The sequence below is a fragment of the Ptychodera flava genome, chromosome 3 (assembly GCF_041260155.1).
Source record: "Ptychodera flava strain L36383 chromosome 3, AS_Pfla_20210202, whole genome shotgun sequence".
NCBI lineage: Eukaryota > Metazoa > Hemichordata > Enteropneusta > Ptychoderidae > Ptychodera > Ptychodera flava.
The window spans coordinates 50,536,418-50,552,767 of NC_091930.1; the positions used below are offsets into that span (position 1 = coordinate 50,536,418).

General features: G+C 36.7%; 1 protein-coding gene across 1 annotated transcript; it reads left to right on the top strand.

The window, feature by feature from the left end:
• The first annotated feature begins 367 nt into the window (after positions 1-367).
• Positions 368-16,003, top strand: LOC139130233 (uncharacterized). The gene is made up of 3 exons (XM_070695983.1): positions 368-741; positions 3,893-4,429; positions 15,151-16,003. The coding sequence occupies exons 1-3, from the start codon at positions 411-413 to the stop codon at positions 15,486-15,488; spliced, it is 1,206 nt and encodes a 401-aa protein (XP_070552084.1). The 5' UTR covers positions 368-410; the 3' UTR covers positions 15,489-16,003.
• The last annotated feature ends 347 nt before the right edge of the window (positions 16,004-16,350 follow it).

The window sequence follows — 16,350 nt, forward strand, 5'->3', positions numbered from 1 at the left end:
ATATATATATATATATATATATATATATATATATATATATATATATATATATATATATATATATACACTGTTATTGTTTTCGAAACTTCAGTGAGACTGGACAGTCCTTACTTACAGGCTGTTAGGACAAGTATAGCACCTGGTATTTCATATAGTCGAATTACATCAAACGTGACAGCTACTGGTGATACTAGATATCATGGATGGTATAGTCAAAGGGAAATCAATAAAACATTATGGATTCGTACTTTACTGGTGCGAATTGATAATATGTCGAGATATATCTTTAGTATGTGAAATAAAGTCACAATAGTTTCTCAAAACCAATACAGCTAAATGACAATTATTATTCAGGTACCGTCGGAGTACAAGTTGAGACTTCTCGAGGACATGCAGTAAATGGTGCATCTATGTCTACATTGGAAGAAGGATTTTACGAAACTGAGGGAAGTCGACCAACCACTGAAGGGACTGGCGAAGTCCTCAGCAGCATACATCCTGGTCTGACTGTGGAGAAAACTGGTCGTGGAAGTCTGAAATATATAATGAAATGTGGATCCTTAGAAGCACTGGAAGCCCTGTGGAGTGAGTATATCAGTGGACGACTGGACAAAACCATCCATTCTACAATCATCACACCAACACTACTCAGCAAGATTCAAGCTCACTACCTAACCCTTGATATCTACATTCCAGTACAGGAGTATTTACTCTGTAAGAGGGAATTGCCACTGATCACAGGTATTCTTTTGACTTAGTTTTTCAATAAATAATGAACACTGTCTGCTATACACCCGTTTCATGAAACCACACCATAGGGGGCTGCCTACATATCCGTCCCTAGGGGTGGGTAGGTGTTGTGTTGTATTGCTTATAAATGTTTATTCTACAAACCTTTGGTGTTTTGGTCTTAGCCTGCTCTTGACAATCTTCAATCTGTAAACGTTTTATCAACCATGCTGCATATATTAGCTGATGCGTTTGATTGCCTAATGAAACAAGGGTAAATTTATAATCTGTGAAGGCTGTCACCAGATTATCATCGGATTAACATTGGCAAATTCAACAACGAACGCACATCAATTAATAGACCCAACACAGTGACAGCACTTCCCCTAAGATTGACAAAAGACAAATACGTGACACGGCGAAGGAGAAAACGAATTGTTACAAAACCAGTGTTTACATAAGACCAAGACACCTAAGGTTAGCAGTATTCTTTATTGGCAATACTTATCAAAGTCAACCGTATTAAAATAAAATAAAACCATCTAACGCTATGCTGAGCCCAAGTCATCCTTACCTCCGCCCCTGCCCCTGAGGACGGACATTTTGTGCAGCACCGTAATGACCATACATGCAAAATATGCGGTATTAAGGAGAATGCACTTCAGACACAAAATTCGGGCTTTCAAATTTTTATCAATTTTCTTTTAAAGCTCTCGATAAAAAGAACTTTTCACCGTCTTGGTTTTGCCAAAACAGTATTTTCCCCACAGAGTTAACACAGGGATGGCGGCTATTTGAAATTTCAAATATCGGGAACTCTAGACTTGGGTAATGTGTCTCTCTTTTACCAAAGTTTGAACAATGACCCTTGATTTCTATTCTAGCTTTGGTAAGAGAATGGTTGAAAGTTTCATTGAGGAAAGTTTGAGCAAAAGTTTAGGTCTTTCACTTTCGAGGTGCATGCTACCTTAAACGTAAAGATGAAGAACTGCTCAATATCTCAATATCAAATTATTCACCATTTTCAAATACCCGAAGGAGATTAGACAAAATAAACTAAAGTGATGAGATAAACTATTGTTTCTTACCTAATGATAATATAATAATTTAATATAATTTATTCATTTATAAAGTGACAAAATCCACATAAAATGTGCGATCAGAGACACTAGGTAAAATATAATCAATATTACAAAAGATAACAGGATTTAAAAGGAGTTAGCCTTGGAAAATTACAGTAGAACGAATTGTCATTTATCTTAACTGTAGATTTCAATAAATTGTAAAATATGTAAAATGGCACAAAATGTTGGCTGGCCAAATAGAAAATGCAAAGGCTATCAAACTTTCTGAAAATAGTCTGTTTGCATACACAGGTGCTCGAGTTACCTTGGTTACGTCATTATAAATATGAACATGGTTGTAACTATTATGGGACATTAGGGATATTATCACATGAACTGGCCCGAATTCCCACCTGTGTGACGTAGAACAGGACGGATAAGAAATCCGAATTACCCCTGTTGTACGTCATCAACCGGAACTTTTTTCTTGCATGGTACCGTTCATACACTATGCGGGTCGCGACGTAAACATAGACCGATTTGTCGTGATCGATGCCGTGCTCTCATGACATTTTTACAAAAAAGGTGACCCGATAAATCCACACATGGAAACATAAAAGGCATGTCCAGCGAAATTTCTAGTCGCTAAAACTATAGCTGTTATCGGGAATCGAATGGGGATACCGCCCCGAATACCGCCGATCCAGCCACGTCGCCTCGTAACGCTCAATGTCGATGTCGTACCTGGCGATCCCGGTTGGCGATAAACCTGAAATCTACACCTCAACGGAAGTTCTACTGATATGAGTACAGTATAATCATCGGGAAAGCGACATACAGGCACAAGCATAAAGTCATTCGACTAAAAACGATAAATTTCCTTCATCATACAACAAATTCTGTAAATTCTTGCTCGGAATCAAACCTGTAGCGCGGCGTAAGGCTGTATAGCGAAGACATATATGCATTGCAGCGCTGTGGAATCCGATGTACTTCGAAAGTTGACTCAGACAACACTCAAAACAGAGTTTCCGTCAAGTAAAATTAGGATGTACATGTATCTACGGGTGAGATATATGTCACTGCAAACATCAAAGTCCTTAAGACGAAAACATTGACGACCGAGATCGGGATTAACGAGTTGACACCGGCATGGCAGAGACCGGTGACGGCAGCGTTGTGGCCGGGGGGTGGGCATAAACATGCAATGAGCCTGAGGTACACTCTGTGTGTCATCGAACAGAATATTTCGCGCTCGCCACGGTCGTAAACTTGTGTGATATTTTGAAAAGCCACGGAATCTCTGAGAATGAGAATTACTGTTTCGATCGTGTCGTTGCATTTACTTCAAAATCTATTTGTAAATATTCTGAATAACTCTGAATACTATGCTATCCGTCGCTAGTACGATCATGAAAGTTATGTCCACCACTCACCGTACCGATGGCCGACTTGCCTTGGCATCGGTACAGCGCGAGACAATGATTGACAGGTTCACGTGACAGAATCCGTATGTCTGGTTGGTGGAGATACCATTTCATGTAGCAAATTTCAGCTTGATGGGATTTATGAATGAAAGTATCTCCTGGGTGACGGGCCGCTTTACTCTTTAAATGAAAGTAATCCGCGTGAGTAAAACACAAATAGCGACGAAATTCATGCAATTTGTTACGATAATTTTGATCCATTCACATCAAAAGAAAATAAGAAGACTGTTCATGTGATAAATATATAATCCCATGATATTTTTCTCTGTTTGACGTCATCGTATACTCGTGTTTTTCGCGGAGCCGCACAACTTCTCGCCTTCGGCTCGAAGTTGCACGGCTCCGCGAAAAACACTCGTATACGATGACGTCAAACAGAGAAAATACCATGGGATTATATATAATTATAAAATCGCTGTGCCAAATGTTGAAGGTAGAACCGAAATCACGAACATGGATTCTCTTTGTTCCCCTGTCATTCACTGAGGAGTATCAGAAATAATTCGAATCAGTGATTCATATAATTCCATATCGATTATCACAGTAGAGTTGGCCTCCTAGAAAACGCACTTCGTATTTTTGAGACGTTGTGATTTGTACTCAACTCAACAGGTTCAGTGCCAACTCCAACTCGTCGACGTAGTGTTGCTGCAATAACTGAACTGAAGGCTGCACCGCGTGAGGATATTACCCGGCACCATACAGTGGACAGTCTAGATCTATCCCTGTCACGGATGCAAATACAGGACAACGAAACCATCTTTGATATACTGAGCAGAGATGACTTCAGTGTGGAGGAGTTACAGGGCCACAGGACAAAGTTTGTCACAAAGCGATGGGAAGTCAGACCTGATGTGTATTTCAAAGAAGCCAAGTTCGGGAACTCTCAAAGTACAAAGGAAGAACTCATCAGGACTCTGAAAGCTGATGCCAGTTCTTTCCATAAAGTCGAGGATGAGTTTGTCCAGCTGAAAATTCATGCCGGTAAACATTCTGCTACCTGCAAAGCAGTCCTGCATGAAGCTGGTCAAAAGCTGATGATGCAGAGGGAAGAAATCACAAACCAGGCTATACCTCTAAAGGAAAAGAGTGTAGCCAGGGAGACACTCATCAATGAGTTGCAGAGTGATGTAGAACGAGCTACACAAGGTTGGTAATATGTCAGTTAGGCCATGATTCAGTATTAGGTGAAAGGTTAGCGTGTGGTTTCTGTAATCTAATCCAAAGAAGACACCGTAATTCGTGTACAGTTGAAGAGTGTGCGTACGGTGGCTTTTAACGGAGGTCGACGCCCGGGGTCGACTGTAGCTACAATTAATGCTGTTTCAAGTATATTGATGTCGGCTGAAGTCGTGCATGTCGTGTGATGCGTGATAACAGCTGAGAACTCGATGCATACACCTAAGACTACTAATAGCTTAATGTGCAGGCAGGTACCAAGGTACAGGGGCGGACGGTACACGCCATTCTTAATATATACATAGTGTGAGAATACCAGCTCACAAATCAAACTTGTAAGGGACATAAAAGCACGACTTTACCTTTACAATCGTTCGATTTAAAAGTGGTATGGCATGAACTAAAAGTTATCGATCGATTTTTAGTTTTTTCTGCCAACAATCCTGCAAACTGGTAGTCTAGACCATGGAGCTAGAAAGTTTAACGTTTTTAGCTCCATGCCTAGACTCTATACTCCGCTTTCGACCTTCGTCATTACTACGGACGAAGGTCAAAAGCAAAGAATAGGGTCTAGGCTAGCAAAATGGTGGAAAAATTGCTACTTGCATTTCCTATCTGGCCTTTCTGAACTTTACTGTCCAGTCGTTTTTTCAGACCATATATCATTTATATAAGGTCAATTATTAACAGTCGTAAAAGACGAGATATTTGGTCACAAACGTCACAAGAAGCAATACTCGTAGGTAAAATTAAACCTCCTTCCACCCTGTAGAGACAAGGATCCTAAATTAACAATATCCCAATAAATTCTTGACATTGACGTCTTTGGATATAAGAATAGTGTCAACAACATTATGTTCTGATCTGATTAAGATTTATTAACAAATAATTGGAGCACCATAAATCTCTAACTGATCTTAATTCTCTGCCTAGGAGCCTTGTCGTTATTTCACGCACATAATGGAAAATGCCAGGCGCATTTTGTTCATAATGTTACACCATAGTTCTGTCCAGAATTAGGCATGTTCCTACCCACATCAAACTATTTCACTTATTGTCAAAGTCGATTCCCAAGAAACCTTTAAAGTAGATTTCAAAGCAGTGGCACAAGATGTTTTTAATAAGCCTTATTGCAATAATTGAAATCAAAAATAACGCCTGAAAAATGCCAATATGAAATTCCCGTCTGCTTTTGTCCGATGCGAGTGGTTAAGACAAGTATACGGTTTTATGTATTCACTGATTAGTTGATGGAGTCATGCTCGCCTTAGTTTAGCACTTTTTGAAATTTATTTCATTAACTGTGCTTAAATACGTGGTTCTTGTCGCCTTGTACTATATAGTGATGAGAGACGCGATCGTAAAAATCTCACAGCATGACATCAAAGAATCAGCTCTGTTATCATCAGGCTTCACTGCAGTGTTTTCATTCATAGGGTTTGTTGTCATGATTTCATCCTGGTGTTTGATTGCTGCTCAAAGCTGTATTTCAGGTGATGAGGAGTAGAAATTTTTGTCGTGTTTGGAAATGTGTCAATTGCAATTTGGTTAGTCTACATTGTAAGAAACGACAGAGCCCATTCCATTTGAAATTGTAGACAACTATATTGAAGAATCTAGTATCAACATTCCTCAAATATAAACTATATACAGAAGGATGTTGACACGTTTCTGTGATAACCTTTATATTGAGACATTGCTCTCTGCGAAAATAAACCTTCGGTACCAGTGTAGCCGTCAGCAAAATATCCAAAGGTCAAACGTGATGTCATCTGTTGTCCTTGTAGACCTGTCAGTGTACAAAAGCTCTGATAGAAAAGGTCTTCTGAGTAGTTTGCCTCCTGGTGGGACTGTTGGTTTGTGATGTATCAAGATCTTGTCCAGTATCGAGCAACTGAAGTCCTGTTTTACTGAAAATGAGAGAAGATATTACCAAGTTGTAATTTTTTTTCAATAAATTTAATCTAAGTTGTCAACTTTAACTCATTCAATGATTTCACAAATTCAGTTTGTGTTGGCTGCAGCATTTTGGAAATGCACTTAATTTTATAAAATTTCTTCCAGGCCATTCCCTACATATCTTCATTATGAAACCTTGACAAACAAAACATTAATATAAAAATTATTGACTCATTTGTCCATATTTATGCTACCGAGACTTGGCAAGCTTTTTGGAAATGTTTACTTTGTAGTGTGCTATTTTATTTTGTATTTATATTTTATTGTTTCGTCTATTCCCTATAATAATCACAACACTGTCAATTGCATTAAAACTCTTGTTTTCTTTAATTTATACGAGAGTAATAACTGTCTGTCAGTTTTTTCCATTATTTTGACCTAAAAAGGTTAGTTACTTTCCCAAAGAGAATTCTTGTAAAAGTAATTTTTAGGATGCGCACAAATACCATATTAGGATATATCAACATAAAAATTATTGCAATGCTATTTTTCCTTTTAATATTTCCGCTTAATGGGTATGTTCCGCTTAATGGTATGTTCCTGGTTAGAGAAAATGAATATAAGTTCAGCAATGTCCAGTGAAGTATTCTATTGCCCTAAGATGGCAGTGAGTAATTCAGTGCAATTTTTAACTGTCTTTCAAAATGTTGACAAAAGGACAATTTTTTCGGCAATTTTTCTACTTTTTCTTGGCTCATACAATAAGCAAAATATTTTAAGATGAATCATTGGCTCAGCATTTTCAAACTGTGTTCTTCAAACACCTGTTCAGGGTCAGTAAAACGTAGAGACATCTCAAACTACCACAGGTCAAAAGTTAAAGCTGGTTCTGATCCTTTATCACTTCATGTATTCACTGTTATAAATCACAGACCGTATATGCGTGCCATCAAAGTATGCACTAGACACAGGTCATTCATCGGTGTCGTACCTGTTCAAACTCAGCTTTGATATTTGACCTTCTTTTAAATACTGAATATAATTCAATATGCAAATGAGCTACGGTATTCATCATATGTCATGTTCATCAGACATTTCAAATTCAATCTCAGTGACAGTATCAGTGTACCTCAGAGAACTGTTCAAATGCAGTGTATTCACTTTTGACATATGAACTTATTACAACATTTTATAATTGTGCAAATGATTTATTTATCAACATGTCATCAACAAAATTACATCACGACCAAAGCTAAGCTGACAAATGTACCTTAGAAGTCTGCTAAAATTCAATGCACTCAGTATTGACGGCTTAGCTCTCATTAAATTAATAATATATGGAAATACTCCAATTGCAATTACTTTTGTGCCGTCTGCTTCTATGATGGCTAAACATTGTTGGAGGACGTGTACAAGCCATTTGCATATGTAATCAAAAGACAACACTAGCTGTGAATCCACAGTATTCGAGTGCGGACCTCTGTTTTGAACTGGAGTAATCCAGGGGTCACACGGACACCCACCAATAACTGTGTGAAGCATTCTAACGCTCAACCCTTTGAGCGCAAAAATCAATTTTAGTCTTCTTTCTAAGATATACCCCAGTCAGGTTATTTTCAGATTTTTGCCAAAATATTGATGACACAGTGTAACAGAAACATTCATAAAAATTAGTTATGTGTTGCACTAACATTTTGGCATGAAAAATTACAGCTCTCAAAGGGTTAATCAAATACAATTGGTGTATATGCAAAGCCTTAATTTTTCTATAATCAAAACTTCCATTTCATCTGATATAACGTCAAAGCCTTATAAAGTTGTAGTGGCATGGTAATTGAGTTGCTTAACAAAAATTATCACTAGCTTGTTTCATTTACTTTTTTAGACATTCTGCAGTAAGAGTTTGGAAACGGTTTTGAAACTAAAGCTGGCACAGCGCATTTTCTGATGAAATATTATTTGTTCATAGCAACTGCTGTGATTTCAATGATGGTTACCATACATGATGAGGGCATTTTTCAAGACATGACCTACAACTTTTACATTTAGCAATCTAGTGTCAAGTAATCATTGGGCTGTGGCAGATTTAATCCACGTAGCATGACAGTTTATGTCTCGAAGATGTTGGTGTACATAATTTATTAAATCTCTCTGTGTGATTACAAAGCAATGATAAAATTCATATTTGTGCTTTTGATGTCATGTACAATAGGATTCTCATGTCTAAAAATATCAATCTCAGTAAATCCAAAAATCTACCGTTACTTAATGTAACTCACTGCTCAAAAAATGAAGGTTTTGAACTTTTGCTCAAATTTTCCTCAAGCAAAATTTCAACCATTCCTTTTTAAAATCAAAAGTAAAACTCGAGGTTCAAGGTTCTAAATTTTGATACTAGAGAAATAAATTACCCAATATTTATCAATATTTGACATTCACAGTTAATTACCACCATCCATGTGTTATCTCGACGGGGAAAAAATACAATTCGCAATTTTCATAAACTAAGTCAGAGAAAACGTCACATTCTCTAAGAGCTTCAGAATTTGCCCCGATTAGTGGTAGACCAATATAATACAGAACTAAAAAGGGTGAGAGTCCAAACACTCTACTTTAACATCCTTTCCAATGCACTGATTGACTGGCTTCTCAAAAACTTTTGTTGCCAAACTCTTACTTGAGAATTACGTCTTAAGGCAGTATGCGCCTCAAAAGTGAAATACTTAAACCTATGCTCAAACTTTCCTAAATGAAACTTGAAACCGTTCTTTTAACAAATCAACAATAAAAAAATCAGGGGTCACAGTGCAAAGTTTGGATCTAGCAAAACAAATTACCCAACATTTTACGACATTTGAAATTCCAAATGGTCGCTATTGCTGTGTTAACTCTATGGGGGAAGTTAAATTTTACATTTTAGAAAAACTAAGACGGTAAAAGTTTTCCTTTGTACGAGAGCTCTAAAACGAGACCAACAAGTGGTAGATCACAAAAAATTTAAAATTTCAATATTTGTCCCCGAGGTGCATTCTATCTTAAATAAAACAATCATCTCAGAAGTTTAATCATCAAGATTTCCTGAATAAGTACCTATGTAGCTGTGCCTGTACCTGTATACCACGCTTGTACATACCTGTAGCAAACAACCATTCCACTACTGTGACAGGCTCTGTGACAGGCCCTGACACATTGTTACCACGTGCTAAAGGGCTTTGTCAGCAAAGACATCATATTTGCTGTGACAACTTGAATAGATATACAGATCTGTTTCCCCAGCATTGTGAGGGCATGACTTGCAGACAGTGATGTGACAGGGTCTGAAATTTCTATCTGTCTCTGTACCTGTATAAGGAGGACACTGTACTGGATATGCAACCATGTTTCAGTCGAGAATCCGCAGCACTGGATACTGTCAGAAAGTTAACCTCTGTGTACAGTCCTGTACTATCAGACCTGATTCAGTTCTGTTGATACAACTCTGAAATGTGTCCAAGTTTTCTTTACCATAGGTTATTTAACTTTCACAGTTTGTTACTGTTTCTAAACAGACCATGTTGTATATAGGCATGTCCTGGAAACTCTGTATGGCTTTCTAACTAGCTGTGTAGTATAAGTTCAGTGTAAGTTGTTGACAAAGTTTGTTCAGAATTTATCAAATACATGGCATAAAATGCAGTTGAGAAATATTACTTATCTTAGCTATCATCCATTAACAAAGAAGACTTGTAGCCAACAAAAGTGACATCATCCACAGAGCTACTATTGGTCAGAATATCACACAGACTTGACCGTATACTATATGCAGGACAGAAAAGTAAAGTAATCATTAGTCAATTTTGACAAAGCATGATATAGTTTTAATAAATATTTCTAAAAGAAGAGAATATTGAAAATATTGTTGGCATGAAACTTAATTCTAGGCATGCATAGCTTCCCGTAGACATACATCACGGTTGTTAATGGAAGGCTCAGGTGACTGGAGCAGTTTGCAAATGCCCAGGTTTCTAGTGTTAGGAGTGATGCTGTTTGTTGAAAAAAGCATACTTTGTAAGCAAATGATTAACAAAGACCACAGGCTAATGATACAAACAGTAAATCACATCAATAATCACGCCAATCTGATCAGGTAGTTCTCAAAATTTGATCAGAATGGTTTTCTTGGCATCATCCGGAAACAAAATCTCAACCTGTCAGGGATAAGTCAGTACTGTAATCCAACTATTAATTCACACATTATGGTATTAAAAGACACGGGGCAATGGAGATATCAGTAGGCCTCCACTATACGATGCCGCCAAGTTCCACGGATACAAGGTTTTCTGTTTGACTCGATCAGGTCGATAATTTACCCAACTTGAAAAACTAGAGTCATGAAGTTACCATGACGAACATTCATGAGATAAATCTTCCGTAATCAAGTACAACACATTCAATGGTCATGAAAAAATCCTGGTGAAACTCTGCCTGCCCTTTCATGCATGCATAGAAGGCCTAACATATTTATAGAAACATATAACCCTGCGATGTACACTGACTCTAGTCTGTAGATTTAATGTCCGCTCTATCTACACAATAGCCTTCAAAAGGATATTATATGTTTCAATTACACGATCAACTAACCATAAAGCAACAGTTTACTGAAATTTATTCCTTCAATTTTAATTTTCTTATTTAATATTTATATGCCCTTACCAGACTTGGAGCAAGTCTTGGGCGAGAGATATCAGTACTAACACTCTGAATTATAAGGTAGAACCAGGGTTAAATTCAAATCATCAGAAGGTGTTGTTAATAAAGGGCCCGGTATATCAGTATGTGGTCAACTCACGATCAACGACTTGAGATATCATTACAAGAACTCTGAAAGTGAGAACAGAAGTTGAAATAGAAACAGAGTTAAATTTTGATCACAGCTTGGTCACATCAGCTGGTGTTGTGAATACAGGGGATATATCAGTACATGGTCAACTCACAATCAAAGACTGCAGATATCATTACTAGAACTCTGAAAATGAGAACAGAAGTTGAAATAGAAACAGCTTAATTTTGATCACAGCTGGGTCACATCAGCTGGTCTTGTGAATACAGGGGATATATCAGTACATGATCAACTCACAATCAAAGACTGCAGATATCATTACTAGAACTCTGAAAGTGAGAACAGAAGTTGAAATAGAAACAGAGTTAAATTTTGATCACAGCTGGGTCACATCATCTGGTGTTGTGAATACAGGGGATATATCAGTACATGGTCAACTCACAATCAAAGACTGGAGATATCATTACTAGAACTCTAAAATTGAGAACAGAAGTTGAAATAGAAACAGTTAAATTCTGATCACAGCTGGGTCACATCAGCTGGTGTTGTGAATACAGGGGATATATCAGTACATGGTCAACTCTCAATCAAAGACTGGAATATCATTACTAGAACTCTGAAAATCAGAACAGAAGTTGAAATAGAAACAGTTTAATTTTGATCACAGCTGGGTCACATCAGCTGGTGTTGTGAATACAGGGGATATATCAGTACATGGTCAACTCACAATCAAAGACTGCAGATATCATTACTAGAACTCTGAAAGTGAGAACAGAAGTTGAAATAGAAACAGAGTTAAATTTTGATCACAGCTTGGTCACATTATCTGGTGTTGTGAATACAGGGGATATATCAGTACATGGTCAACTCACAATCAACGACTTGAGATATCATTACTAGAACTCTGAAAGTGAGAACAGAAGTTGAAATAGAAACAGAGTTAAATTTTGATCACAGCTTGGTCACATCATCTGGTGTTGTGAATACAGGGGATATATCAGTACATGGTCAACTCACAATCAAAGACTGGAGATATCATTACTGGAACTCCGAAAATGAGAATACAAGTTGAAATAGAAACAGTTAAATTCTGATCACAGCTGGGTTACATCAGCTGGTGTTGTGAATACAGGGGATATATCAGTACATGGTCAACTCACAATCAAAGACTGGAGATATCATTACTAGAACTCAAAGTTGATTATTTTTCAGCTCACTTATTAGTCTGTGCATGGTGTCTGTTTGGTAAATGTTTAAAGTCCAGTAATTTGCCATTGGAACCAATTTCAACACATGCAGTAACTAATTACCTACAAGTAGGAAAGATTTCAGGGTCAAAACCACTCATCATTAAGATATCTCAGTGCCTCCAAGTCATATCAGTGATGTTTTCAATGATTTTAGCTATAAGCAAGTAAAATTTCATTAAATTCTCAATGTCATTCAAACTCACATCAAACTCACATCGTACAGATACCAGCTAATGAAGACATCAGACAAAAGACAAAACAGCTCAGCTAAGCCCCTACCCTATGAAAGAGTGGTTCAATTAGATTCAGTAATTCATAGTGCATTGACTAGCAAAGTACATCCATTGAGATTCTTGTCTCTACCTCCATGGTACCACCAAAACGTTTGGAAGATTTGTATGCAAATATACAAAATAATATAAAATCACAAACCTAGTAACATAACTAGTATAAAGTATTCGGGCAACAAACTTTGACATCATTTTATCTTCTGTAAGGAAAAAAAGTATGAAAACCACTGGTGAAAATCATGCTGATTGACTTTTATTTAACAAAACTCTGTACTGTCCGTCAGTAAATTTGAATTGACTACAGGAATATTCAGGTTTGCATCACATACATACCGGTAACTTTAGCACCTATAGAATGTGGACGTTTATGATGAATCAGTGAATAGATTTTATTTCAGCTTAGGATGAAAGACAGTTACTTATTTCTCTTTGTTTTACGACATCTTTGGTACAACTACTGTTTCTGAAGGCTTCCTGAGGACATTATAGTAGACATTTTGCATATTTTCCTGAACAAGCGAACTAGCGGCTGATATTGACTCGTATAGATGAAGAAGGTGAAAATTTTTGATAGCTCATTACGTTGGCTAGACAAAAATTGCAAAAATAGCTGTAAAAATACACAATTGAAGATTTCATCATAATTTGAACATATCACATGAAGATCCTCTCTGTGAACACATCAACCTAAGCTACCTGATAATAGATTTTTGAGAATTGAATTTTCTGACACAAATGGCAAATGTTGCCTCCCAAAAATCAGTTAAAAGTGCATATTTCATCATCATTTTAATATAGAATATCCTCTTGGAACCCGTATACAGAATATAAAAGCTATCAGACATGCAGTATTTGAGAAAGACATTTCTAGACCAAAATAGCAAAAATTGCCCCAAAAATACTAAATTGCAGATTTCATCATAAATATCACATTTAGTTCATCTGTAGGAACCCATACAGCACATTTCCAAGCTATCAGATGAGTACTTTTTGAGAAAGGTATTTTTGGACCAAAAATGGCAAATATTGCCCCAAAAATACAAAATTGCAGATTTCAACATAATTTCAATATATTACATTACGTTCATTTGTAGAAATCTGTATACCGAATTTCAAAGTTATTAGAACAGTACTTCCTGAGGAAAACATTTTTGATCAAAAATGACAAAAATGCCTTAAAAATACAAATATGCAATTGTCACCGCGATTTTAATAAATCAACTGAAGTCACTCTAAGTAAACTGCATTTCGGACACGAGGTTTCAGAGAAGAATGTTTTTACAAAAACAGCATTAAATGCTCCCAAAATGCAAATGTGCAAATTTCACGACGATTCGGACAAACTAAAGTATGGTCACCCAAAGTGAACTCATGTCAAATTTCACAGCAGCCAAATTTGATGCTTCAGAGGAGAAGGCAATTGTTCACGGACGACGGACGGGCGATGGAAAATCAACCTATTTGATAAGCTCTGTGTCTCTGACAGCGCATCTAAAAAGGCATTAGTGGGGATTTTAAAATTTCTAGCAGATACTTTGTAAAAACATGTCAATTGGTTAAAACTCATTTATGGAGGCATACATCAATCCACAACCAATAACAATCAGTTTAGCAATAAAATATTGACATCATAGACGGAAACTACAGATCTACAGTCTTATATGATTTTGGATGGAGTAGAAACTAGGACACAAAACATCATTCCAATATGACCAACACAACAAACAAATGAACATCCCTTCAGCATCAAATATTGACATCATAAACGCAGATCTACAGTCTGACATCATTGGATTGAGAAGTAGATACTGGTACACAAAAAATTATCTTAAAATGTCCTGACAAAACAAACAAAATAAAACATCCTTTTAGTATTAAAATGTTTGACATCATAAAACGAAACAAAAGATCTACGGTCTGATATTATTTTGACAGAGAAGTAGAAACAAGTGAATAAAAATTATTTTAACAATCCCGACATCACAAATGAAATAAACTATGAATTAGGTAAGTAAAATTTCGATAAAAGTATCTGGTTTAATTACAAAAACAACCCAACAAAACATACACAGTAATAAACTATGAAGTGCTGATGAAATCAAATCATGACAAGATTGTTTGCAAGCTGACTGCTCCACCAGTAACACATCAACAAAACAATACAATTACTTACTTTATGGACACATTTCCATCAATAAAATAGAATTGTGTTGCCATGGAAACACGTGACTTACATAACAATGTAAGGAAGCTTATCCTTTACATGTTCCATGTGTTTGTGTAAACCAAAGAAGATTACATTCAGTCAAAATTTGTGAGATCTGAAAATGTTTGACTTCATAAAGGACTGGCCGAAGAAATTTACCAGTCCTTAGATAATGTAGTTTACAAATTGACCTTTGACGTTTGTTTATGTTTTTGTGTTGCTACTAGGTTATCCCGTCAAGGAAAGTGTCCTGGAAGTGTTTGGGAAAGGATCAATGCCGGGACGATTTGATTGGGCCATGGGAATATACATCAAGAACAACGGTCAATGGGTTATATGTGATGAATGGAATCGTAGAGTTCAGGTTATTGATCCAATCAAACTCTGCTGTGATCTCATCTTACAATTCCATGCATTCCCAAATCCATTTAATCCGGAGGATGTCACAGTGGATGAAGACAATGACCAATACTTTATGAGTGATTACGGGAATGGCCAAGTTGTGGTGAGTTCTGGACAAAGCAAGATTTTAAAGAAGGAATTGATCCAAGAGGTATCAGCTTGAGTCCTGATGGTTTTATATTCATTGGTGACTTGAATGGATATGTGAGAAAATATAATAAATCTGGTGAACACATTGCAAGAACTGAAGAAGGACAAGTCATAAATCCCTGTGATCTGATTGTGAATAAGAAATGTATTTTTGTATCAGATAGAGGCATTGGCAGGAAATGTGTTCATGTTTTGAATCACCAGATGCAAAGTATAAGAGACATTGGCAAGGGACACTTAGAGTGGCCTTGGGGTTTGTGTTTTGATCACCAACAAGATGGCATATATGTTTGTGATTGGAGTGGGAATAGAGTGGTTCACTTCAATTGTGATGGTGAATTTCTCAGCTATAAAGGTCAGGGTCAGTTAGAGAAACCCTGTTACATTGCACTGTGTAAGGATAATCCATACAGATTAGTTGTAACACAGCCACACTGTATTAAACTACTGTACATATAAGCAGACATGACACCACATCATGTCAACTCTGTAGAGATATCTTTAGTGAAAATCTACAGATTTTCTGACAAATTTTACACAACTCATTGCAACTGCCAGGCTGTAAATGGGTATTTTTTGTTGTCACGCCGACAGTTTTTCTTATTCACCAATGTTATGTTGGATCGAAAATAATGTTCTCACTTAGAATGACTGTTTTACCAAACTTTTTAAAATTAAACACTGATTCTTATTAATCATTTTTGTTCATTTTCCAACTGCAGCCTGTTGCAATTTTTTGTGAAATATTTGTCAGCATAATTTTTTTTTACTTTCACAGATGTGTGCATGAGTGTACAGAAACATACATAGAAGCAGACATGACAATACAACATGTAAAGTCTGCAGGTATATTTGTGGTGAAAATCTACATCTTC